Below are 25,764 nucleotides of genomic sequence, written 5' to 3'. Positions count from 1 at the left end.
AATGATCTGGTAAACCACCATAATAATGTCACATAAAAGTACAATCTTCATTTAGCTACATCACAAAGTTTCGTTATACTAGTCGTTGGAGTACTAATTCTGTTGGTGGAATCTCGTCATCACACAGCCCATTATAAGATTACTAAATTATACAGTCAGTTTCTCAAGTTCTGCATTATATGAAACTGTACTGTCCAATTCAAAGTTAAATGAACTATTTTTAGACATAGGATGGTGCTATGCAAACATGCAATGATTTCAAGCAGTAGAACATTAGCAAGGAGCAACACCTCATTCCCTCAAATGTGTTTGGCTGGTTAGTTATGGGTCATAAGTAATTTACACTTCATGTCCATTTACTCATCTATGCTATGTATCACTAATACCCTTTAACAAATAAAATTCCATGGAGCTTCAACAATTTAAAGAACCCAGATTCAACACCCAAAAGCAGAATCCCTCTACATTATAATGGTTCCTGATCTCTTACTTAAAATCACACTTCTTGCTCTGATGTATTGCTCCTATCACATCCAGATGTGAATACTAGTGGACAATTCATCAACAAATGGCATGAACATCCAACAAAGTCAAAGTATCAAAGACAAGGCAGAAATTTTCAACCATCTTAAACCATATGCTGTTAAATGATAGACTTCCTCAGTCACAAAACTGAGTCTTCTGCCAATTTGATTCACTCAACCCAAAATCAAGAAGCATGAATGCATTAAATACACCAAATAACATAGATTATGACAACATACAGCTCCAGTGTTTAAGATCTGTGGTTTAAAACTAGCTTGCTCCTTAAAATAATTGCTACAGTACAGCTGTAACGCACATATCATTTGACATCAGAGTTAATATAAAGTTAAAATACGCTAACATATCCTATTCACAAAAAGCAGGGAAAGTCCTGCTCAATTCAGTACTGGCTCTTCAGTCCACTCACAATTATCAATAAAATGATGGAGAATACCTTTGGTAGTGCTGTCAAGGAAAATATCACGAACAACCTTTACATTACATGCACCCGAGGAAATTATCTCTCTTGAAACAATCAAAAAAATTGCAGATGCTATAAACATAACATACTTGAAATACTCAAGAGGTAAGGCAGCACCTGTGGAAAGGGAAACATGAGTTTAATTTAGTTTATTATTGTCACGTGTACCAAGGTACAGTGAAAAGACACGTTTACAGATGCTGACTTATGGGCCTGTCCCACTTAGGCGATTTTTCAGCGGACTGCCGGCGACTGTCAAGTTGCTGGCCGTCGCTTGAAAAACCGGTAACTGGAACAGCGACTGTCTGAGTGGAACACACACACACACATCACAAAGGTGGGGGCCGGGTCAAGCGGGGGGAGCGCTGTCTGAAATTCACACGGTGCAAAGCCAAGGTGATACAGACACACACCGCGATGAACAGGACGGTTAAGACGGCTAGCGTACAGTGTACGGTAAAAGAGGGGGGTGGGGGGAGGGGAGAAGGGGGGAGAAGGAGTGGAGACACTTTTAAGAAGCCAGCTAACTTTTAATAAGCCAGAGATACACAGTTGTGAAGTTCAGCGGGCATTTAACATTTCCGGTCAGTTATCCTTGAAAATGAAAATGTCAGCAAAGGCGATTAATTAAAACTACCTACGACTACCTCGACTACCCATAACAGGGTTCTCGCTTAACTTTTTTTCCATAATGCCAGCCGGGCAACCTTGACAGCTCTTTAGGTTGCCAAATGACAGTTTAGGCGGTCATTTAAGACGGTTTACATGAAGCGTGTGATAATGTGCTTGGACGAAGTGAGTAGTTACCAGTTGGAATCATGCTCAATGAAGCATTCACATATTATTTTCAAGAAGGAAATGCAGATGCTGGAAAATCGAAGGTAGACAAAAGTGCTGGAGAAACTCAGCAGGTGCAGCAGCATCTAAGCAGCAAATTTCTTTTCAAGATGGCGGAGCTGGGTTAACAGCTGCGGCCCACCTGCAGTCCGTCTGGTTGTTTTCTTTCTTTTTGTTCCTTGTCATGTTTTAGTTAATTTTGTTTTATTAAGTTGTGTATGTGTGTGGGTGGGGTGGGAGAAACATGCTTTGGTCTCTTCCTTCGGGGGATGCGTCTTTTTCTTCGGTCGTATTCCCCGTCTCCGTCTCCGTCTGCGCCGAGGCCTAATGGCGGAGCTGGCGGCATCGGAGCTGTAGCAGCGGCAGCAGCGGCGGAGACCCGACTCGGCACCGAAGCTGTGGCGGCGGCAGTGGCAGCGGAGACCCGACTTGGCCCTGGAGCTGTGGCGGCGGCAGCGGCAGCAGCAGCGGTAGCGGAGACCCGACTTGGCCCCGAAGCTGCAGCGGAGGCTGCGGAGACCCGACTCGGCCCCGAAGCTGTGGCGGAGGCGGCGGAGACCCGACTCGGCCCCGAAGCTGTGGCGGAGGCGGCGGAGACCCGACTCGGCCCTGAAGCTGTGGCGGCGGCAGCGGCTGCAGCAGCGGAAGCGGAGACCCGACTCGGCCCCGAAGCTGTGGTGGAGGCGGCGGAGACCCGACTCGGCCCCGAAGCTGTGGCTGCAGCAGCGGCAGCGGGGACCCGACTCGGCCCCGAAGCTGTGGCGGAGGCAGCGGTAGCAGAGACCCGACTCGGCCCCGAAGCTGTGGCGGCTGCAGCGACCACCCGCGGAGTTTGAACCGTCGCCTCGGCGCAGAGGGAGAACAAAGAGGGAAGAGACAGAGACTTTAAGATTTTGCCTTCCACCACAGTGAGGAGGTGTTTGGTGAACTCACTGTGGTGGATGTTAAATTTGTGTTGATTGTGTGTTTTTGTCATTTTTTAAATTATATGTATGACTGCAGGGAAACAAAATTTCGTTCAGACCGAAAGGTCTGAATGACAATAAACAAATCAAATCTATGGAGCGAAGGAAATAGGCAACGTTTCAGGCCGAAACCCATCAGTCTGAAGAAGGGTTTTGGCCCGAAACGTTGCCCATTTCCTTCGCTCCATAGATGCTGCCGCATCCGCTGAGTTTCTCCAGCACTTTTGTCTACATTCACATATTATTTCTGCTTCAAATTAAGTCACAAACTAAACATATTCACCAAGCAAGACATTATATATACCGCAATGACATGCTGCAAAATTATAATACAATATCTCAGCTCTTTTTACATATTGCAATTGATGCAAGCATGTTTTCTGTGAAGGACCGAAAATTACCATGACATGGCCATAGCATGGGTCGTTATTGCTATTGGCACAGAAACACTCTCGCTTCCCACATAATTTATCCATAACAAAATATACAGGTTGCAAGGAAATTTCTAAAGGCATTTTATGATAATAGCTGTTAAAGTCGACTATACCAATCTGACAGGTTTAAACATTACACTAATGGCAAGAGATGGCCAAAGGACATAACAGCAGCAAATGTTCTTTTGGTAATATGTTTAAAGGTGTCAAAACAAATAATAACATTGGGAATTAAAACACATTTGATTGCATTCCGTTATCAAACATAGTCAATGTTCGCTCCGAAGACCATGAAGCACAATAGGGTCATGGTGTGTGTGAATCAGTGCGGGGTGGATAGATGGCGGGGGGGTTTGAGAAGGCGATCGGTGCGGAATGAATGGATTGAGGCAGGTGAATTAGTACGTATTGGTTGGAGTATGTAAAATTGTGAGGGGAGATGTCAGTGGTGTTGAATGGGGGGATCAGTACGGGAAGGATGAGGGGGGATCAGTACAGGATGAATGGGGATAGACAAAAATGCTGGGGAAATTCAGCGGGTGAGGCAGCATCTATGGAGCTAAGGAAATATGCAACGTTTCAGGTTGAGACCCTTCTTCAAACTGGGGGGAGCAGTACAGGATGGATTGGGGGGGGGTCAGCACAGGATGAATGGGGGGATCAGTACAGGATGAATTGGGGGGGGGTCAGGACCGTGGATCGGAGGGTCTGTGCAGGATGAATGGGTAATCACTACAGGATGAATAAGGGGATCAGTACGGGATGAATGAGGGGATCAGTACAGGATGAATGGGGGATCAGTAAAAGATGAATGAGGGATCAGTACGGGATGAATGAGGGGATCAGTACGGGATGAATGAGGGGATCAGTACAGGATGCATGAGGGGATCAGTACAGGATGAATGGGGGATCAGTAAAAGATGAATGGGGAGATCACTACAGGATGGATGGGGGGGATTGGTGCAAGGTAAATGGAGGGTGGGTCAGTACGGGATGAATGGGTGGAGCAGTGCAGTATGAATAGGGGGAGAAGTGCAGGATGGATAGGAAGGGGGGTCAGTACAGGATGAATTGGGGGACCAGTGTAGGATGGATGGGGGGGGGTGGCAGGAGAATCAATGCGAGGTGGGTAGGGTGATGAATAGATTGGGGGGGGGGGAGGGGTGGGTAGATGGGGAGGAGCACAGGGGATGTCAGTGAGGACTGAATAGAGGAGGAGGGAATGGGTATCAGTGCGGGATGGAGAAGAGGGGTCCCAGGATAAGAGGGGTGGAGGGGGACGTACAAGAGAGAGAGAGAGAGAGAGAGAGGGGGGGGGGGGGGGGAGGGGCAGAGGAAGTGGGGAGGAAGGAAGGTCAGCGCTCCTCGGACAACATCGCCCCGCTGCCTTGGCCGTCCCTGTCCAAAGCCAAAGTGCCGCCGCCTCCACGCCACCGCCTCCCCTCCTCCGCCAGCAGGGCCGAGCGGTGCAGCTCAAAGATTCTATAGCTATAGGATCTGTCGTGCAGCTGCTTCAAACGGCGGAAGGAGACCTCCCTCGCCCTCGCCCTCCCTCTCTCCCCCTCCCTCCTGGCCTCGGCGTGCGGGAGGGGTTGTATTGAAAGCGCTGTTGGTGGATTTGCAGGCAGCCGCCGTTATCAGGGCAATAGCCGCCGCTGCTTACAAATTCGCCAACGGAGCTTTCACAACCCCTCTCGCACGCCGAGGCCGGGAGGAGGGAGGGAGTGTTTGATTGCCAAGCCAGGCAAAATGAGTCGGCATTTAGGTTGCCCGGCTGCACTTTGAGTGGTCAATGGCACCCGGGCAACCTCTAATTTAGAGCCCTGCATAACTACATGGCGACCCCACTACAACTGCACCTACGACTACAGGATTATCGATTTTCTCCATGGCGGCCAATAATTGGTCGCAGAAAAATTTTCAACATGTTGAGAAAGTTGCGGCGACCATACTGAGGCTGCGACTAGTTCCCAGAATGCGGGAACTCCTCGCAACCATGAAGGAGAATCACCAGAGACCACCAGCGAACATGTGGCGACCATGTGGCGAACGCAGAGTTTCCTGCACTCGCCTAAAAAGTCGCCTAAGTGGGACAGGCCCATGAGTGTTCCTGACATTTTTTTAATTGATTTTTCTATTGAATTATTTTATCATTTGAGGCACATAATTAGATTGTTCGCTAACTTTTAAACTCTAGATAAAACAAAGTTTACAGAACCCCACCATGTCATGTACTATTATGAATTTCTGACTGTTAAGGACATTAAGAGCTTTGTGCAGGAAAGTTGGGCTAAGGTAGATTAGCTTGCTCTTATTAAATGGCAGACCACGTGCAATGTGCCAAACGGGCTGTTCATATTTCTATTTCTTATGTTATCAAATGCAAGCATGAGCTTTTAAAACTTAATTGTATCCTCTTCAAGCACAATATGAACTAGATTTTTGTTATCTGTATATCTGAACAAATGTAATTGTCCACATGTGGTTGTCACTCGATGTGCATTAAATGTACAATTTGCCTTTATCAGGATGCAACACAAAGTTTGTGTTTTTCCATACTGATTTTAAACTGCCAAATTAGCTTATGCAGTTATAATGTTCCTTCTGCTGCCTACAAAGAATCATGTGAAAAAATCCATCAATTTTAGTTTAGTTTAGTTTAGAGATACAATGTGGAAACAGGCCTTTCGCGATATATTGCTTGATAGCACTACCAAAGACATTTCCATCACAGGTCCACCGAGTGCGCGCTGACCAGCAATCCCCCACAGTTACACTATCCCACACACAAGGGACAACTTACACTTATACCATGCCAATTAACTTACAAGCCTGTATGTCTTTGGAGTATAGAAGAGGAAACCGAACATCCTGGAGAAAACCAATGCAGGTCACGGGGTGAATGTACAATTTCCGTACAGACAGCACCCGTAGTCAGGATCGTACCCGGGTCTCTGGTGCTGTTAAGGGCCTGTCCCACTACGGCAACCTATTTGGCGAGTTTAGAAGAGTTTAGGAGAGTTCGAGAAAGTGTCTTGTTGAAGACCTCCTTCAGCTATGTGGAAGACCTCCTTCGACTATGTTGAAGACTAGCTTCGACTAGCTTCGGGAAAATTGGACACCGAATAGTGGAGAGTGAAGATGACCTCCTTCGATCTCCTTTGACCTCCCTTCGACGATGTTGAAGACTATCTACGACTACCTTCGACTACCTTTGATTACCTTCGACTACCCTCGATTACGTACGAATAACATGCCGACCTACCACGACCTACCTCGACTAAATGGCAACTTTTTTTAATTCGCGGGCATTTTTCAGCATGTTGAAAAATACGCCCCGACCTAGCTGAGCACGCGGGGACTACTCTCGACCATGAAGGAGAGTTACCTTGTGTCGACCATGCTGCAAGTATGAGTCGAGGGCAAACTCTTCTGAACTCGCGGATTAGGTCGCCGCAGTGGGACAGCCCCTTAAGGCAGCAACCCGACTGCTTCGTCACCATGCCGCCCAGCAACTGATAGCAATAAATCCCCTCCCCGCTAACATACATAGACACACAAAAGTTGGCCAAACTGATATTTCCAGCATGTTCTACTTCAGACTTTACTTTAGAGATGCAGCGTGGAAACAGGCCCTTCTCCCCTCCAAGTCCACGCTGACCAGTGATCACCCTATACAGTAGCACTATCCTACACACTCGGGACCATATAACCATATAACAATTACAGCACGGAAACAGGCCATCTCGGCCCTTCTAGTCCACGCCGAACACTTATTCTCCCCTAGTCCCATCTACCTGCACTCAGACCATAACCCTCCATTCCTTTCCCGTCCATATAACTATCCAATTTATTTTTAAATGATAAAATCGAACCTGCCTCCACCACTTCCACTGGGAGCTCATTCCACACAGCTACCACTCTCTGAGTAAAGAAGTTCCCCCTCATGTTACCCCTAAACTTCTGTCCCTTAATTCTTAATTCATGTCCTCTTGTTTGAATCTTCCCTACTATCAATGGAAAAAAGCTTATCCACCTCAACTCTGTCTATCCCTCTCATTATTTTAAAGACCTCTATCGTCCCCCCTTAACCTTCTGCGCTCCAAAGAATAAAGACCTAACTTGTTCAACCTTTCTCTGTAACTTAGTTGCTGAAACCCAGGCAACATTCTAGTACAATTTAGGGACAATTTATAATTTACAGTAGCCAATTAACATACAAGCCTGCATGCCTTTGGAGTGTGGGAGGAAATGGGAGCACCAGGAGAAAATCCAGTGGTCACAGAGAGAAATGACAGGCTCCATACAGACACCAACCATAGTCCGGATCGAATCCAGGTCTCCGGCGATGTAAGACAGCAACTCTACTGCAACACCACTGTGCCACCATTGTGATGACATGTCTTTTTACTTTACCTACAGACTTGGATATACAGCTCTCTATTCCTTCATTTGTGAGTTGAGGCTCAAGTGGTAGCAAACGTGCATGTGGATAGAAAGTACCTAGGCTCAGGCTGCTCCAACATCAATTCTCCAGGTTGGGAATAAGATGCATTGTTGTAGCTTTTCAAATGAGTTCAGGATATCAACAGTGGAAATTTAATCTTTCATGATTCAAGAAGGCATAGTGAACACAGTACGTGCCAAATCCTTCAAATTCAAGCAAATTGTAATCAGTATTCTCACATCGGCCAAAATGGACATCACAGAGCATTTGGCTTACAGTCAATCAGCTCCACTGGGCAGCCCATGTCATTCACATGTTCAGCCCCAGACTGTCAAAAAAAGACACTAATTGGAAGTTTGTCACGGGTACAGATCACCAACTGGACAAAGGAAAAGATTCAAGGCTGGGCTGAAAGCCTCCTAGTAAAGGTACAACATCCCCACTGACCATCAAAAATTCCTTACCAATGAATGCCTCAAAGTGGAGGAGTAGTATTCAGGATGATAGTGAGAGGTCATTAACTACAAGGAGAGATTGGACAAACTTCGATTCGTTTCTCTGAAGTACCCAAGGCTGAGGTGAGACCTGATAGAGATTTATAAAATTATGAGGCAAAGGGTGGACTGTCAGAATCTGTTTTTCATTGTGTAAATGGCAATGACTGGAGAGCATAACTAATAAGGGCAGAATAAGGCCATTCAACCCACCAAGTCTACACTGGCATTCAATCATGGCTGATCAATCCTTCCCTCTCAACCCCATTCTCCCGCTTTCTCCCCATAACCCCTGACACCCATTCTAATCAAGAATATATCTATCTCCACCTTAAAAATAACCATTGACTTGGCCTCCACAGCCATCTGTGGCAAAGAATTCCACAGATTCACCACCCCCTGCATGTTCTTCTCATCTCCTCTCTAAAGGTATGTCCTTTTATTCTGAGGCTACGGCCTCTGGTCCTAGACTCTCCCACTCTCCACATTCACTCCATCTTGGCCTTTCACATTTTAGTAAGTTTCAATGAGATTCCCGCTCATCCTTCTAAACTACAGCGAGTACAGGCCCAGTGCGAGGACAAAGTTTAAATTACATGCGCAAGGCAGGGTTTTTTTTTTGACAAAGCATTAAAAGTAGGTGCAGAAGTTGGCCATTCGGCCCTTCGAGCCAACACCGCCATTCAATATGATCATGGCTGATCATCTAAAATCAGTTCACCGTTCCTGCTTTTCCCCATATCCCTTGATTTCTTTATCCCTGAGCTAAATCTCTCTCTTGAAAACATGCAGTGAATTGGCCTCCACTGCCTTCTGTGGCAGAGACTCTAGGGTGAAGAAGATTTTCCTCATCTCAGTCCTGAATGGCCTACTGCTTATACTTATGGGCCTGTCCCACTTAGGCAATTTTTCAGCGGACTACCGCCGACTGTCAAGTTGCCGGCAGTCGCCTGAAAAACCGGCAACTGGAACGGCGACTGTCAGAGTGAAACACACACACACACACACACACACACACACACAAACACATCACTTCCTTCACCAGCCCGATATGAGGCAGGGGACAGGGAAAGAGGGGAGATCGCTGTCTAAAAAATTAACACGGTGCAAAGCCAAGGTGAAACAGACACACACCGCGATGAACAGGAAGGTTGGTGCTGTAAAAAGACGGCTGAAGCACAGTGTGTGGTGAGTCCTTTAAAATAGGGGGGGGGTGGGGAGGGGGGAGAAGGAGTGGAGACAAATTTTAAGAAGCCAGAAATACACGGCTGTGAAGCTCAGCGGCCATTTAACATTACCGGTCGGTTATCCTTGGTTCTGAAAACTACTGCTTACCTTTTTTCCCCCCAATGAAATTCACCGATCAGCACCGGCTACAACCTACGAGAACCTACGACCTCCTGGCAACCCATTAGGACCTCCTGGTGACCCACCAACGGCACGAGAATTCTCGCTATTCTCCATGGCGGCTTCATTCTAGTCGCCGTTAATTTTTCAACATGTTGAAAAATTCACGGCGACCATAATGAGGCCGCGACTAGTTCCCAGAATGCGGGAACTCCTCACGACCATGAAGGCGACTCCCTGGCAACCACCCGTGACCTTGTGGCAACTGCATAGTATCCTGCAGTCGCGTAAAAAGTGGGACAGGCCCATTAATCTGTGACCCCTGGTTCTGGACTCCGCCAACATCGGGAACATTTTTCCTGCATTTAGCCTGTTCAACCCTTTAAGAATTGTTTTATGTTTCTATAAGATCACCTCTCATCCTTCTAAATTCCAGTGAATACAAGCTCAGTCGACCCATTCTTTCATCATACGTCAGTCCCGCCATCCCGGGAATTAACCTGGTGAACCTACGCCGCACTCCCTCAATAGCAATAATGTCCTTCCTCAAATTAGGAGACCAGAATTGCACACAATATTCCAGGTATGGTCGACCTGGGCCATGTAGTCTCCAGCCCAAAACCAAGTTTAGAAACACTGATCAGAGAACTGTTGATGTGTTATTTTAATGTATTTATACTCAATTTAAATTTTGTGCATTTGGCAATTATTTGGAATCATAGAAACATAGAAAATAGGTGCAGGAGGAGGCCATTCGGCCTTTTGAGCCAGCACCGCCATTCGTTGTGATCATGGCTGACCGTCCCCTATCAATAACCCGTACCTGCCTTCTCCCCATATCCGTTGACTCCACTAGCCCCTAGAGCTCTATCTAACTCTCTCTTAAATCCATCCAGTGACTTGGCCTCCACTGCCCTCTGTGGCAGGGAATTCCATAAATTCACAACTTTCTGGGTGAAAAAGTTTTTTCTCATCTCAGTCTTAAATGACCTCCCCTTTATTGTAAGACTTTGGCCGCTGGTTCTGGACTCGCCCAACATTGGGAACATTTTTCCTGCATCTAGCTTGTCCAGTCCATTTATAATTTTATATGTTTCTATAAGATCCCCCTCATCTTTCTAAACTCCAGTGAATACAAGCCTAGTCTTTTCAATCTTTCCTCATATGACAGTCCCGCCATCCCAGGAATCAATCCCGTGAACCTACGCTATACTGCCCCAATCACAAGGATGTCCTTCCTCAAATTAGGAGACCAAAACTGTACACAATACTCCAGATGTGGTCTCATCAGAGCCCACTACAACTGCAGAAGAACCTCTTTACTCCTATACTGAAATCCTCTTGTTATGAAGGCCAACATTCCATTAGCTTTCTTCACTGCCTGCTGTACCTGTAAGCCAACTTTCAGTGATTGGTGTACAAAGACACCTAGGTCTCGCTGTGCCTCCCCCTTACCTAACATAACCCCATTGAGCACATCCAAAATTCATCTCTTCTGAGATTCCAGAGGGTTTCTAATAATTTGCGCTTCAGATGATTATAATATATATTTTGAATAGTAGAAAATCTGTATGCTTCCAGTTTATATTAACAAAATATTTCTGAAAGATTTAAATCTGCTATGCATGTAATATTCTTTCATCTGTAAAATAATTCATCAGCTGTAAAACTACATCATAATTAATATATAAACAATACACAATAAACTACTTGCATAAATATTGAGGTTGATGTGCATTAGAGAGCTTTAAAAGTAAGAGAAATGTTAAATATGACATTTAGGTTATCAAGGAGGGCACTGTTTTCAAAGACCTTTAAACATGAGCATAAACCTTTCAAAAAAAATTATGGCACACATTCAAAAACGTCACATGTACTTTTTCCGTAATGGAAGATTATCACCCCGTTATTGAATTGGCATCTCAGCAGATCTAAAACTAAAGATCAAAGGTTTAGGTTAGCAGGGCTGTTTAACTATGCCAGGATGAAACGTCAGAAGAATTTTTCAACTGTGTTTTTTTAAAATAACTCTCCTAAAGATTAAGGCATTTCTAAAAGCCATTCATCATTCTATATTTTCTCTCGAATAGAATTTCATTTTTCAGTACATGCCATAGATTTCATGTAATCCTCATTTCTAGGGTCAAGTGATCCCAGATTTAAATGAAAAAATAAAACCATCTGTTTGGAGAGAACAGAAAATAAGTAGCAAATATTATACGTTAAATTGTCTATCGCCTCCAAGTTAACATCAGATGGTAATCCAAACCTGAGGTCCAGATGACATCTATAAACCTTTATGATGCGATCTGAACTTTTGGATACAATCCCTGTCTTTAATTTGTGTAGGAAAGAACTGCAGATGCTGGTTTAAATCGAAGGTAGACACAAAATGCTGGAGTAACTCAGCGCGACAGGCAGCATCTCTGGAGAGAAGGAATGGGTGACGTTTCAGGGCCAGACCCTTCTTCAAACTGCGTATCGGGTCGAGACATTTTGTGTCTACCCCGTCTTTAATTTACTGACCACCCTCCAGCATTTTCTGCACATTAAACATGTCAAACAATCGTGAAAATATCAGAGATCATGGAAATAATTCTCTCAAACAGTGAGTTCCCCAGATTTATAATATCACTTAGATTCCAGTTGATGTCTGACAAGCAGGAAGGTGAGTCAACATTAGGCCGTGCATGGGGATTGGGAACTGCAGCAACCCAATACATGACTACCCTGCTGCCTAGGGCTAAAGTATTATTAAATTCTCAGGGTGAATTTCAGCTTTCAAGCGAATAGGAGAAAAATTGGGCAAGTACAAGGAAGGTGTGAATATTTAAAAGTAAATTCAAAAGTAACTCTAAGAATTTGTGATTGGCGAAATGGAAAAATACAAAATATGAGAAATTTCTGACAAGATGAACCCTTATTTTCAAAAATTTTTAAAGCCAAATTATCCTTTTTTTTAATGTTGCCACCTCATTCCTTTTTCACAGAGTAACATGATTTTTATTTAAAAAACCTAACCATACCACTGTAATAAATGCTGCTGCACGTATGATCCAAGACAAATCAGTCTGCATAACCTCCGACTCAGTCACTGGGCACAAGTTTAAACACCAGTCTGTTTGCACAAGCCACCTGCAGCAGGCAGGATATTGTCAGCAATCTGCTCCCCAAAATCAATGACCCTTGCTTTGACCTCTAGAAACAGGATATACAGAAACAAGCTGCTGCAGGAACTGAAAGCTTTAGAGCCGAGGTCAGACACACAGCGAACTCACAGCACAAGTTATCTACCCTCAACACTCATGCTTACATTCCAAAGACATTTCCGTCGCAATGGAATGGCAATATATTTTCTGCCTGCCAACCCCTATTCTATGTAAATCTGAAAGATATGAATTTATAGTCCTTGCAGGATTCCCATAAATTCAAGCAATACATGACCTTTAAAATTCTTTAAAACATGCTCCTATTTTAATTAAGACTTAATTTGCAATGTTCTTTTTCTCTCAATGCTGTTTAACTCAGAGAATAACGTTTCCAAACCAAGAGCATGAATTAAAATTGTACAACACAATGGGAGGCCATTTAGCCTTTGTCTCTGCCTAGCTCTTTGCAAGAGTGATCACGTTAATCTAATTTCTTGCTCTTTCTCCAGTCCTAAAAATTTACACCTTTTAAGAACATACCCAAATCCTTTTAGAAAGTCACTTGTGAATCTTGTGAATCACCACACTTAGAAGCTGAGTAATCTTGATAATGACAACTGTGCCCTCTCTCATGTACCCTTCTGCATGAAAACATTTTCTCCAGCATTTCTCTGCAAAACTTTCATGATTTTGAACACCCTTCTCATTAACAACTCTGAAAAGGAATGCGTGTTCCCCATTCTCTCCATGTACCCATGTTGCTTCATCACTGGTGTCGTTCTACAAAATCTCCTCTGCACTCTATCTTTGTATCCTATCTAAAGCCAAGGCAGCCAGTTAAACAGTCAGAACTGTACACAATGCCCTGAGCCTATAACGTTACTACACTTAACTACATGACTGATCCAAACTTGCTTTAAAAATCGCCGTCTGATCAACTGTAGAAGTGAATTATTTGTGTTTTTTTTGTTGCAGGACCTATTATAATTGTACAATTTATTTCATTTTCCACCTAAATGCATTGCTTAAAAGATTGTAAGATCATTCTAAATAAATATTAGACAGTAAATAACAATATGCAATACATTCTTCCCTTGTATTAATATCTCCATATATTCTCTCACAGAAGAAATAATGAAAACAAACCACCAATGGATACAAAGGTTTAGAGATATGGGTCAAGCGCAGGCAAATGGAACAAGCATAGATGGGCCTTGGTCAGTGGATGAGTTGGACTGAAGATCCTGTGTGCCTGACTCTATGACCCCAGAAACTTGACATCATCCAGGAGTAAGCAGCTGACTTGAATGGATTCCCTCTACTATTCTTAACATTCATTCCATCCATCACAAATTACTATCACTGAAGTCTGCACATTCTGCAAACGCATTGCTTTATGTGCCCATGCCAATTTAGTACAGCCTCCAAAAACCATGACCTGCACCCCCAAGAAATGCAAGGAAACAGGAACACCACCCTCAAACTTCAAAGTCTCAAGATAACCACTTCCTTCACCAATCCACTTCCATGTCTCATTCCTTCAGTTTGTAAATTAACTTAGAGGCAAAGACTCTACCAAGGTCCGTAGGCAGCTGACATGGAGAGTGAAATGGGAGATAGAAGGGGTAGAAAGAGGGGTAGATCAAGGGGCAGAAAAAGTCCAATGCATTTCACATTGTGCATAATTATCAATGATTTAACATCAAGTTAAGAGGAGTAGCCATTTGGCCCCACATACCAGTGCACCAAGCACAGTTTACTATAAAAGTCACTTCAAAATGAAAATTCAACCAATGTGGGCTTGGGGTTCTGAGTGCCTGTCCAATTCTCCTCCATCAGGAGATAGCATATTCATCAGAAAAATTAAGGACATTTAATTTGCCTAAAAAAATTACTTGCATTTAATTAAGGACCTTTGCCAAAGGGCAAAACCCACTAATTTTGGAGACACTGTAATTCCTAACGGAAATGAATTGGAATTATTTTTTGTAGTGAGGAAATTATCACCTTATTCTAGATTTTTACAAAATATAATGGAGGCAAATGCTATTTTTAGGAATGGCAGATTTGTAGAGCTCTCTTTATGATCCCCATCACTTCAGCCTTTATAAGAATCTTTCTCAAGAGAGACATCACCTTGCTTAAGCCACTTCTTTCAATGATGTGCATGCTCTCGTGCAAACAATAGATCATGTAAATGAAACAAAGATGCAATGATTACAGTATAATATTTCAAGCCACTACCGTCTGTCAGCTCAGGAATATCTCCAAGTTAATAACTTGTCTGTGTAAAAATTCTAATACAGCTTCTTCCTCTTGAGGCTTTCCACACAACCATGTTCACTTGGTAATATTGAATTCTATTGAGTATTCCCAGCAAAGTAGCGGTTAAAAATCATTTATTGCAGATGGTCATGGAGGTACATTGAACAGTTTCCGAAGCCTGGGCTCAGACATATTATTGAATTATTCAAAGACAAATCAATTTTGCTGAAAAATGTTCTTGGATGGTTTTCAGGTGAAAACAAATCACATTTGGGTATGATACTCACCACAGTAAAAAAAAATGCATGTTAAAATGATCGTGGGCAAGTGTTTTAAAGAAAGAACTCGCATTTCTACAGGACCACCAAGTGTTTACAGGTATTTAAGTACTGATCTGCAGTTGCAATTTTAATGGATGAAGCATAGCGACCAATTTGTGCACAATAAGATACCACAAACCACAACCACACCAGTGGCTGAGGAATAAATATTGTCCAGGAAACTGCTGTAGAAAAACATGCTTTATCTTTTACATCCTCATGGGAGATCAGACATGAGCGCCATTAAAGTCTCATCAGTCTACAGCACTTTCAAAGTTGCAGTGCACTCTCATTTCTAATGCTAACATTTGCTCAAGCCTTGATGAAGACCCAGACGCCCTTATTTCACTCATGGACGAGAGCCATGGCTGACACTCGGAAGTTGTGTGCGCCTAATAAACCGTTAAAAACTATGTGGCAATCAAGAAAGTGCAGATGCTGGAAATTTTAAGTATGAACAGAAAGTGCTTGAAACTCAGCAGCATCTGTGGAAAGAGAAACACAGTAATCTTTTCAGGACAGGGGCCTTTCGTCAGAGCTGAAGGGTCTTCAAACTGAAACATTATCTCTTTCTTCAAATGCTGCCTGACTTGCTGCATATTTCCATTATTTTCTGTTTTTATTTCATAATAAGTGTTGTTAGTATAGTCTATAAACAGTAGATGGTGGAATCTAAGCTGCAAAGACGACGGCGTGATACAAATGTGATTCGGTTTATTTAATTATTGTTTACTCAAGAAAAGCACCTACTAGTCACATTTCTTGACTGAACAAATCACATCAGCAAAACTTGTTGAGTCTAATTGACTATATCTCGTCTTCACCTAGCCTACAGCCAGCAATGTCCTGTTTCCTTTATTGTTTGTTACTTTTTTGCATACCTTTCATTCATTTGTTCAATATCTCTCTATATCACCGTCTATATCTCTCGTTTCCCTTTCCCCGACTCAGTCCGAAGAAAGGTCTCAACCCGAAACGTCACCCATTCCTTTTCTTCAGAGATGCTGTCTGACCCGCTGAGTTACTCCAGCTTTTTGTGTTTATCTTCAGCAAAGCTTTTCATCTAGACTTTCTTTCCAACATCCTTTTCTACGGCGTGTAATTCATTCTAAAAAGCATGGATATTTGTATTGTTCGTTATTGTCACATGAACCGAGATACAGTGACCAACTTTGTTTACGTGCTATCCAGTCAAATCATATTATACATGAGTATAATACCATGAGTATAATACCATGCCATTCATGACGTTTTTGCCCTTTTTTAAATTTGGAACAAAAAAACTATCAGCTACATCCTCTATAGTGCCTATAACTATCAGCTTCATCCTGCTTGAGTAAATTTGAGCAAAAATGGCGAGTTGAAATTTTAATGCATCTATTTTTGTGCCTCTAAGTTCAGTTCACAGATAGCACAAAATAAATTGTCTGATTATAGCCCAGCTACAATAAAGACTCACTCCAGCTGTGGAGTGCAAAAACCTTCACAGTGCCCTCCATAATGTTTGGGACAAAGGCCCATCATTTATTTCTTTGCCTCTGTACTCCACAATTTGAGATTTGTAATAGAAAAAAAATCACGTGGTTAAAGTGCACATTGTCAGATTTTAATAAAGGCCATTTTTATACATTTTGGTTTCACCATGTAGAAATCACAGCAGTGTTTATACAATGTACCCCCATTTCAGGGCACCATAATGTTTGGGACACAGCAATGTAATGTAAATGAAAGTAGTCATGTTTAGTATTTTGTTGCATATCCTTTGCGTGCAATGACTGCTTGAAGTCTGTGATTCATGGACATCACCAGTTGCTGGGTGTCTTCTCTGGTGATGCTCTGCCAGGCCTGTATTGCAGCCGTCTTTAGATTATGTTTGTTTTGGGGGCTAGTCCTCTTCAGTTTTCTCTTCAGCATATAAAAGGCATGCTCAATTGAGTTCAGATCGGGTGATTCAAGTTCAAGTTCAAGTTCAAGTTAGTTTATTGTCATGTGTCCCTGTATAGGACAATGAAATTCTTGCTTTGCTTAAGCACACAGAAAATAGTAGGCATTTACTACAAAACAGATAAATGTGTCCATATACCATGATATAAATATATACACACATGAATAAATAAACTGATAGTGCAAATAACAGAAAGTGGTTGGTAATAATCAGAGTTTTGTCCGAGCCAGGTTTAATAGCCTGACTTAGTAGATTAATAGATTGACTTAGAAACTCAAGAATTTACCATTTTTTTACTTTGAAAAACTCCTTTGTTATTTCGCAGTATGTTTCGGATCATTGTCTTGCTGTTGAATGAATCGCCGGCCAATGAGTTTTGAGGCATTTGTTTGAACTTGAGCAGATTGGATGTGCCTATACACTTCAGAATTCATTATAGTAGCTGCTGCTGCTTGCTGCTGCTGGCACCGATGATGGCGGCCACAGTGTACTGTTCCTTGCTGTTTTGTATGTGTTTGTTCGTTTGTGTTGTCTGTGAAAACCCTACAAAGATTACTTTCACGAGAGAGGTACTCATAAACATCAGACATACGGTACCTCCAAACATATCATTAATGTTTTATTATTATTAATGTTTAGTGTTTCCTGAGTCATTCGTAACTGTCACTGTATGTCATGTTGTTACTTGTGGGTGGAGCAGCAAGGCAAATTCCTTGTATGTGAATACTTGGCCAATAAACTTACTTACTTACTACTTACTACCATCAACAGTTGTATCATCAATGAAGATAAATGAGCCAGTACCTTCAGCAGCCATACATGCCCAGGCCATAACACCCCCGCCACCGTGTTTCAGAGGAGGTGGTATGCTTTGGATCTTGGGCAGTTCCTTCTCTCCTCCATACTTTGCTCTTGCCATCTCTCTGACATAAATTAATCTTCATCTCATCTGTCCACAAGACCTTTTTCCAGAACTGTGGTTGCTCTTTTAAGTACTTCTTGGCAAACTGTACCCGGCCATCCTATTTTTGCGTCACCCAGTGGTTTGCATCTTGCAGTGTAGCCTCTGTATTTCTGTTCATGAAGTCTTCTGCAGACAGTGGTCATTGACAAATCCGCGCCTGACTCCTGAAGAGTGTTTCTGATCTGTCGGACAGGTGTTTGGGGATTTTTCTTTATTATAGAGAGAATTCTTCTGTCATCAGCTGGGGAGGTCTTCCTTGGCCTGCCAGTCCCTTTGCGATTAGTAAGCTCACCAATGCTCTCTTTCTTCTTAATGATGTTCCAAACAGTTGATTTTGGTAAGCCTAAGGTTTGGCTGATGTTTTTATTCTTGTTTCTCATTCTCATAATGGCTTCTTTGACTTTTATCGGCACAACTTCGGACACACGGTCCTCATGTTGATAAACAGCAATAAATGTTTCCAAAGGTGATGCAAAGACTGGAGAAAAGACTAGGTGCTGAGAGCTCTCTTATACCTGCATTAAGGAGGCATTTAAACACACCTGAGCAATTACAAACGCCTGTGAAGCCATGTGTCCCAAACATTATGGTGCCCTGAAATGGGGGAACTATGTATAAACACAGCTGTAATTTCTCACGGTGAATCCAAAATGTACATAAATGGCCTTTAATAAAATTTGACAATGCGCACTTTAACCACATGTGATTTTTTCTATTACAAATCTCAAATTTGGAGTACAGAGACAAATAAATAAATGATAGGTCTTTGTTCCAAACATTATGGAGGGCACTGTATTTCAGTATTGACTGAGGAACTGCACTAATATGGAGACATACATTGTATGAAAATGTCACAACATAATATTAGGACAGGCCATTTTAATTGACAGGAAACCTGGCACCTATTACTTCAATAACAAAAAATAACTTACTCAATGCAGATAAGGCTGAAATCACTGGAAGGTGACAAAAACAAAAACACAATTGCAATTTTCTTTTAAAAAGATACAGAAGTCTGATAAGAAATCACGAATGGATCGACTGGGCTCATATTCACTGGAATTTAGAAGGATGAGAGGAGATCTTATAGAAACATATGAAATTCTTAAGGTCCCTTATTGTCCCAAGGAATTGTCCCCTCCGCTTTCAAAACTGCTGCCGTTACACCAATCTTAAAGAAACCTGGTCTTGATCCCTCCTCTCTCATTAACTACCGCCCAATCTCAAACCTCCCCTTTCTTTCAAAAACCCTGGAGCGTATCGTTGCGTCGCAACTTCATTCCCACATCCTTGCGTATAACCTACTTGAACCCCTCCAATCTGGCTTTCGCCCCCTCCATAGCACAGGAACTGCTCTTCTCAAAGTCCTCAACGACCTCCTCACCTCTGCTGACACTGGTTCCCTCAACATCCTCATCCTCCTCGACCTGAGCGCAGCCTTCGATACAGTGAACCATAACATCCTGCTCACCAGACTCAAAGACCTCGGCATTGAAGGCTCTGCACTCAGCTGGCTCCGTTCCTACCTTTCCAACAAATCCCACTTCATCTCTCTCCACAACCACACCTCTGCTACAGCCGCAGTCACTCAAGGCGTTCCCCAAGGCTCCGTACTCGGCCCCCTCCTCTTCATCATCTACATCCTCCCCCTTGATCAGATACTCCGCCACTTCAATCTGGACTTCCACTGTTACGCTGATGACACCCAGATTTACCTTGGCACCAAATCCCCCCACCACCCCCCCCCCCCCCCCCTCTCCCAAATCAACTCCTGTTTGTCAGCTATAAAAACCTGGATGCAACATAATTTCCTCAAACTAAACAGCGATAAGACAGAATTCCTCCTCATAGGCTCCAAAGCCGCACTCAGCAAAATCAATAACCCCACTCTCACTATCGACGGCACCACTGTCTCCCCATCTCCCCAGGCCCGTAACCTTGGCGTGATCTTTGATTCCACCCTCTCCCTTGAGCCTCACATCCGCCATGTCATTAAAACCTCCTTCTTTCATCTCCGCAACATCGCCAAACTCAGACCCTCTCTCACACCGCCCGCTGCTGAAAGACTCATCCATGCCTTCATCTCCTCCCGACTGGACTATTGCAACTCACTTCTCCTTGGCATCAGCTCCACCTACATCAACCGACTCCAACTGGTCCAGAACGCAGTCGCCCGACTCATCACCCATACCAAATCCTGGCATCACATCACTCCAGTCCTCAAACAACTTCACTGGCTTCCCATCTCCCACCGGATCACCTACAAAATCCTGATCCTCACCTACAAAGCCCTCCACCATCTGGCCCCCCCATATCTCATGGACCTCCTCTCCCCCTACCAACCCTCACGGTCCCTCAGATCCACATCAGCCGATCTCCTCTCCATCCAGAAGTCCAACCTCCGCAGTTTTGGGGACAGAGCCTTCTCCAGGGCAACTCCCAGGCTCTGGAACTCCCTCCCCCAACTGATCCGCAATTCCGTGTCCCTCACCATCTTCCAGTCCCGCCTCAAGACCCATCTCTTCACCTCTGCCTATCCTTAGCCCCACGTCCCCCTCCCTTTTCATCTGTGCATTAATTGCCTCATACTGTGTTTTGTATTGAATTCTGTCTTTACGTTGTGTACTAGTCATGTCTCTACTATTTATTTCATTCCCCTTACATGTTTTTCCTCTACATGCTCAATTTTTGTAAGGTGTCCTTGAGACTCTTGAAAGGCGCCCATAAATAAAATTTATTATTATTATTATTATTAAGGTGATTGGACAGGCTAGGTGCAAGAAAAATTTTCCCGATGTTGGGAGAATCCAGAACCAGGGGTCACAGTTTAAGAATAAGCGGTGAGATGAGGAAAACATTTTTCAGGCAGAGATTTGTGAATCTGTGGAATTCTCTGCCACAGATGGCAGTAGAGGCCAATTTACTGGATATATTAAAGAGAGTTAGATATAGCTCTTAGGGCTAACGGACTCAAGGGATATGGGGAGAATGCAGGAACAAGGTACTGATTTTGGATGATCAGCCCTGATCATATTGAATGGCAGTGCTGGCTTGAAGGGCCGAATGGCCTACTCCCGCATCTATTTTCTATGTTTCTAATGCAAAGAACTCTAATGCTACCCCTCAACTTTCTCTCATTGTATTCCTGTTACAGATTACAATAACTCTTCAAAGCAATTTCATTCCAAGAGTAGACAATAGACGATAGGTGCAGGAGTAGCACCGCCATTCAATGTGATCATGGCTGATCGTAGGTATCTTTAACATCTCCCTGTTCTACTCTAATGTTGCCACCTTATTTAAGAAGACCATTATTGTACCAGTTCCAAAGAAAGACTACCATCCATCGGCTCCGGGATCCACCATCATGAAATGCTTAGGAAGACTGGCCTTGGCACACATTAACTCGAGCCATCTAGACACCTTTGATTCACTGCAAAAGATCCACAGCAGCCACCATCACCCTGGCCCTATTGTATCTGTGGAACAGCTGGATAATAAGGACTACGCCAAACTCATACTTATTGACGGTACACAAAATTGCTGGGGAAACTCAGCGGGTGCAGCAGCATCTATGGAGCGAAGGAAATAGGCGACGTTTCGGGCCGAAACCCTTCTTCAGACTGATGGGGGGTGGGGGGGGGGGGGGGGGGAAGGAAGGAAAAGGGGAGGAGGGGGAGGAGCCCGAGGGCGGGCGGATGGGAGGGTGGGAGGAGACAGCTAGAGGGTTAAGGAAGGGGAGGAGACAGCAAGGGCTAGCAAAATTGGGAGAATTCAATGTTAATGCCATCCGGACGCAAGGTCCCCAGACGGAATATGAGGTGCTGTTCCTCATTGACTACAGGTCTGCCTTCACCACCATAATTCCAACAAACTGATTTTCAAAATACTGGAGCTAGGACTCAGCACCCCCTCAGCAAATGGATCCTTGACTTCCTGACCCACAGCCAACAAGGATAGGCAACAAAACATCCTCAACAGTAATTTGCAACACTAGTGCCCTGCATGACTGCGTACGCATCTCCATACTACGTTTCCTATACACTCACGACTTTGCAGCTTATTTTTCTCGAACACTATTGACAAGTTTATAGATGACACCAGCCTTGTAGTTCGGATTTCGAATAACGATGAGACAGAGTACAGGCAGAAAACAGATCTTAGTAACGTGAGATCTCTCCCTCAATGTCCGAAATATGAAGGAGTGACTCATTAACTTTACAAAGTGAGGTGGAGTATATGCCCCAGTCTACATCAATGGTGCTGAAGTAGAGATGGCTGAGAGCCTTAAAGTTCTTTGGTGCAAATATCACCAGCGATTTGTCCTGGTTCAAGAACATTGAAGCTTTGGTCAAGAAAGCCCCCAACACCTCTACTTTCTCAAAAGGCTAAAGAGGTTCAGAGCATCCCAAATTACTGTTACCAATTTCTATAGATGCACCACAGAAAGCATCCTATTGGGTACATCAGAGCTGCTGTCCAAGTCCACAACGTTCAAGTCAAATGATCTCGATCGGTCTGAGAATTTGCAAAACCATTAAGGATGCCAAGAGGTCATTCTGGACCAAGCTCAAGACCTGAGGCAACAACATGGCCAAGTCATTGGGTATTTTTAAAATGGAGATTGATATGTTCTTGATTCTTAAGGGTATTAAACGTTACATGGAGAAGGCAAGAGAATGGAGTTGAGTAGGAAAAATAGATCAGCCATGATTGAATGTTGGAGCAGATTTGATGTGCCAAACAGCCTAAGTCTGTTCCCATGTCTTCTTTAGCTGTGCATCCGAATTTACCTCGTTCCCACTTTGGAGCAAATGAATGAAAATATAGAATTTCCTTCACCAGTCACACAGCTTCATTGTTCAATGGAAGCTTTAAGTTTTGGTCTTGTAAATATCAGCAAGTACATAAATCTGTCATCTCACTGACAAATTTAATTTTTGCAAAATTTATTATAAACTCTCTTTTCCTTGAAGATTAATATTTAACTGCACTTTCTCTACGCACCATAGCCCTGTTCCAAACCGTAGGAGCAATTATGTTTGCAAGAATCGATGAGATCAGTTAAGGTTCTTAACCAGAAATTATAGTCACCAGACCCTGAAAATGCCAGGTTTCATATATAAATCAGCCACTTGCATATTATTAATGATATTTAGGTAAACTCTGATAAGATCACTGATTTTTTTTCCCCCAAATCTACTTTTAGGCTGCATGTTTTAAATAGTGCCGTGAACTCCTGACCTTTGAACCTTTTAACTATATTTCTATACCAATGTTTAAAGTACAGCGGAGGATAAACAGTTAATATCCACGTAAAATGCCACTTGATAGGTATATGGTCAGGTAATTAACAACATGTAATTAAATTTAGGGGGCAAGTTAAGCAGCAAAAAACGTCTTAAAAGTTGTGTGATACTCAATGCTGCAAAATGAACCCAACGATAACCCAGTGTGAAGAAGGGTTCCGACCCAGAACGCCACCCATCCATTTTCTTCAGAGATGCTAACTGACCTGCTGATTTACTCTAGCACTTTGTGTCAGTCTATCTTCAGAATAAGCCCAGTAATGCTGGCATCTTCCAGTTTGTTCCTTCATTTTACTTTGGCTTCATTGCAGCTGGAAAATGGACCAAATGTGAACTTCTAAATTCCTTTTTTTGATTGGTTAATGTTCCAATGGAGCATCATCTGTGACTATGAAACTGCTAAGTGGAGTGTTCAAGTGGTTTTACGGAGGCTACTAATCCACCTCCTCGGTGGCTAAATGTTGCAAATCCACCAAGCCACCAGTTTGCTGCTGAATGAATTACATAAGGGCAGTTTCTCTTGCTGTGTTCACTGAGGGCTTTAAAGCTTTGCAAACACCTCCAACTACATTGTTATGCAGTAACAATTTTAAAGTGAGGTATTCTTTAAGGCAGATGAGATGTCAGCAATGTTTCCCAAAGTCTGGTGGAATCCTTTGGTGACCAGAATACTTTGGGCTCAGAAGCAAACAAAATGAACGTATGAGTTCATACGTTCATAAGATCAAGGAGCAGGATCAGGCCATTCGGCCAATCAAGTCTACTCCGCCATTCAATCATGGCTGATCTATCTCTCCCTCTCAACCCCATTCTCCATAGCCGTTTGTGGCAATGAATTCCACTGATTCACCACCTGACTAAAGAGATTCCTCCTCATCGCCTTTCTTATTCTGAGGCTATGGCCTCTGGATCTAGACTCTCCCACTAGTGGAATATTCCTCTCCACATTCACTCTATCCAGGCCTTTCACTATTCATCTGCCCACACAGTTAAATGTTCATCAGGCATCCTTAGGGAAAGAACAGGTCACTCCTTCCAACACGTATGCCAATGAGCCCTAATTCTCACAAGAATTCCCAAATAGAAAAACAAATATTTGAAGAAATGAATCAGTTACAAGTATCAAATAAAATAGTTAAAGAATCAGTTCCAGCCCTGTTTATTGGACAAAATGGATGTGAAGAAAGAGTTGGCAAGACACACAATACTTTTATAATAAAATATCTTCACTTGTTTTGTACACAAATAGCAGACAGAAATAGGGTAATGGAACATAATACTGACCTGACAACCCTGCATACTCGAGTCCCTCACGAATGGGAATGATGTTCTGTCTGCTTTGCCTGCAAAACAAAGATTTGCATAAAATTACCTACAGTATAACAGAAGAGACTTAACAGAATTCATCTGATGTTAGAATTAGGAGGATATGGACTGTGCTCGGCAAATCCATCTTTATGTTAGAGGGTTATTTGGACAGAAAATAATCAAATCTATTTTAATACATCTCACTATTGAAAGTAAACCGCATCACATCACTGTTGGTTCATTAATTCTTTGTGATTATAAACTTTTCTTCTATGCTGTTGGTACCTCTCATTTCAAGCAAAATAAACAGTGCTAGAGGAACTCAGTGGATCGAGCAGTGGATCATGGGGCGTAATATTCCTTCAATGATAACGAGGATTATCTTAACAAGGGCGTGTGTAAATGTAAATGGCTACAATATCTACACTCATAACTAATAGACTGTATTGGATGATATACCTTTACCAATAATGCTATGATATTCGCTTACATTTACTATCTAGAAGTAATCAACAAAGGCTTTTCACGTATCTCGGTACACGTGACAATAAACTAAATTGAACTGAACTGAACTAACTACATTACAATTAGGAGCTAGAGTTTCCAAATGCATATTCCTCCGACACTGCATTGATGAGCCAAGTAGCATTTCCCTTATTTACACTCAAACAATAATATCATTACATACAGGGCCTTTAACAAAGGAAAACATACAAGCCATTTGCGTGAATCATGACGATTTGAAATATGACAGAGTCAGTTAGGACAGATGTGTAAAGGCTTGATCTAACTAAATTACAAAAGCCCTGAAGGAAACAGAGCTAGAGAGGTGCAACATCTGAAAGAGGAATTGACTAGCTTTGGGGCTTAGCATGGGTGATTAAGAGACCAGAGTTAGAGCATAGGTCAGGAAGCATAATTGGCTGAAAAGATGATGATGCAAGTCAGCATATGGGTTATAGATGTTGTAATTA

General features: G+C 43.0%; 1 protein-coding gene across 10 annotated transcripts in view; it reads right to left on the bottom strand.

The window, feature by feature from the left end:
• The window catches only part of tcf4 (transcription factor 4), a 617,800-nt gene that overhangs the window by 291,727 nt on the left and 300,309 nt on the right, over positions 1-25,764 (bottom strand). For all 10 annotated transcript variants that reach the window (XM_033033210.1, XM_033033191.1, XM_033033173.1 and 7 more), the window contains one exon: positions 24,767-24,825. In XM_033033210.1, coding sequence (XP_032889101.1) covers positions 24,767-24,825 — 59 coding nt within the window. The remainder of the gene's footprint in view (positions 1-24,766; positions 24,826-25,764) is intronic.

The sequence above is a fragment of the Amblyraja radiata genome, chromosome 1 (assembly GCF_010909765.2).
Source record: "Amblyraja radiata isolate CabotCenter1 chromosome 1, sAmbRad1.1.pri, whole genome shotgun sequence".
Lineage (NCBI taxonomy): Eukaryota > Metazoa > Chordata > Chondrichthyes > Rajiformes > Rajidae > Amblyraja > Amblyraja radiata.
Note: the sequence above shows the minus strand (reverse complement) of the source record. Positions and strands in the feature narration are given on the sequence as shown.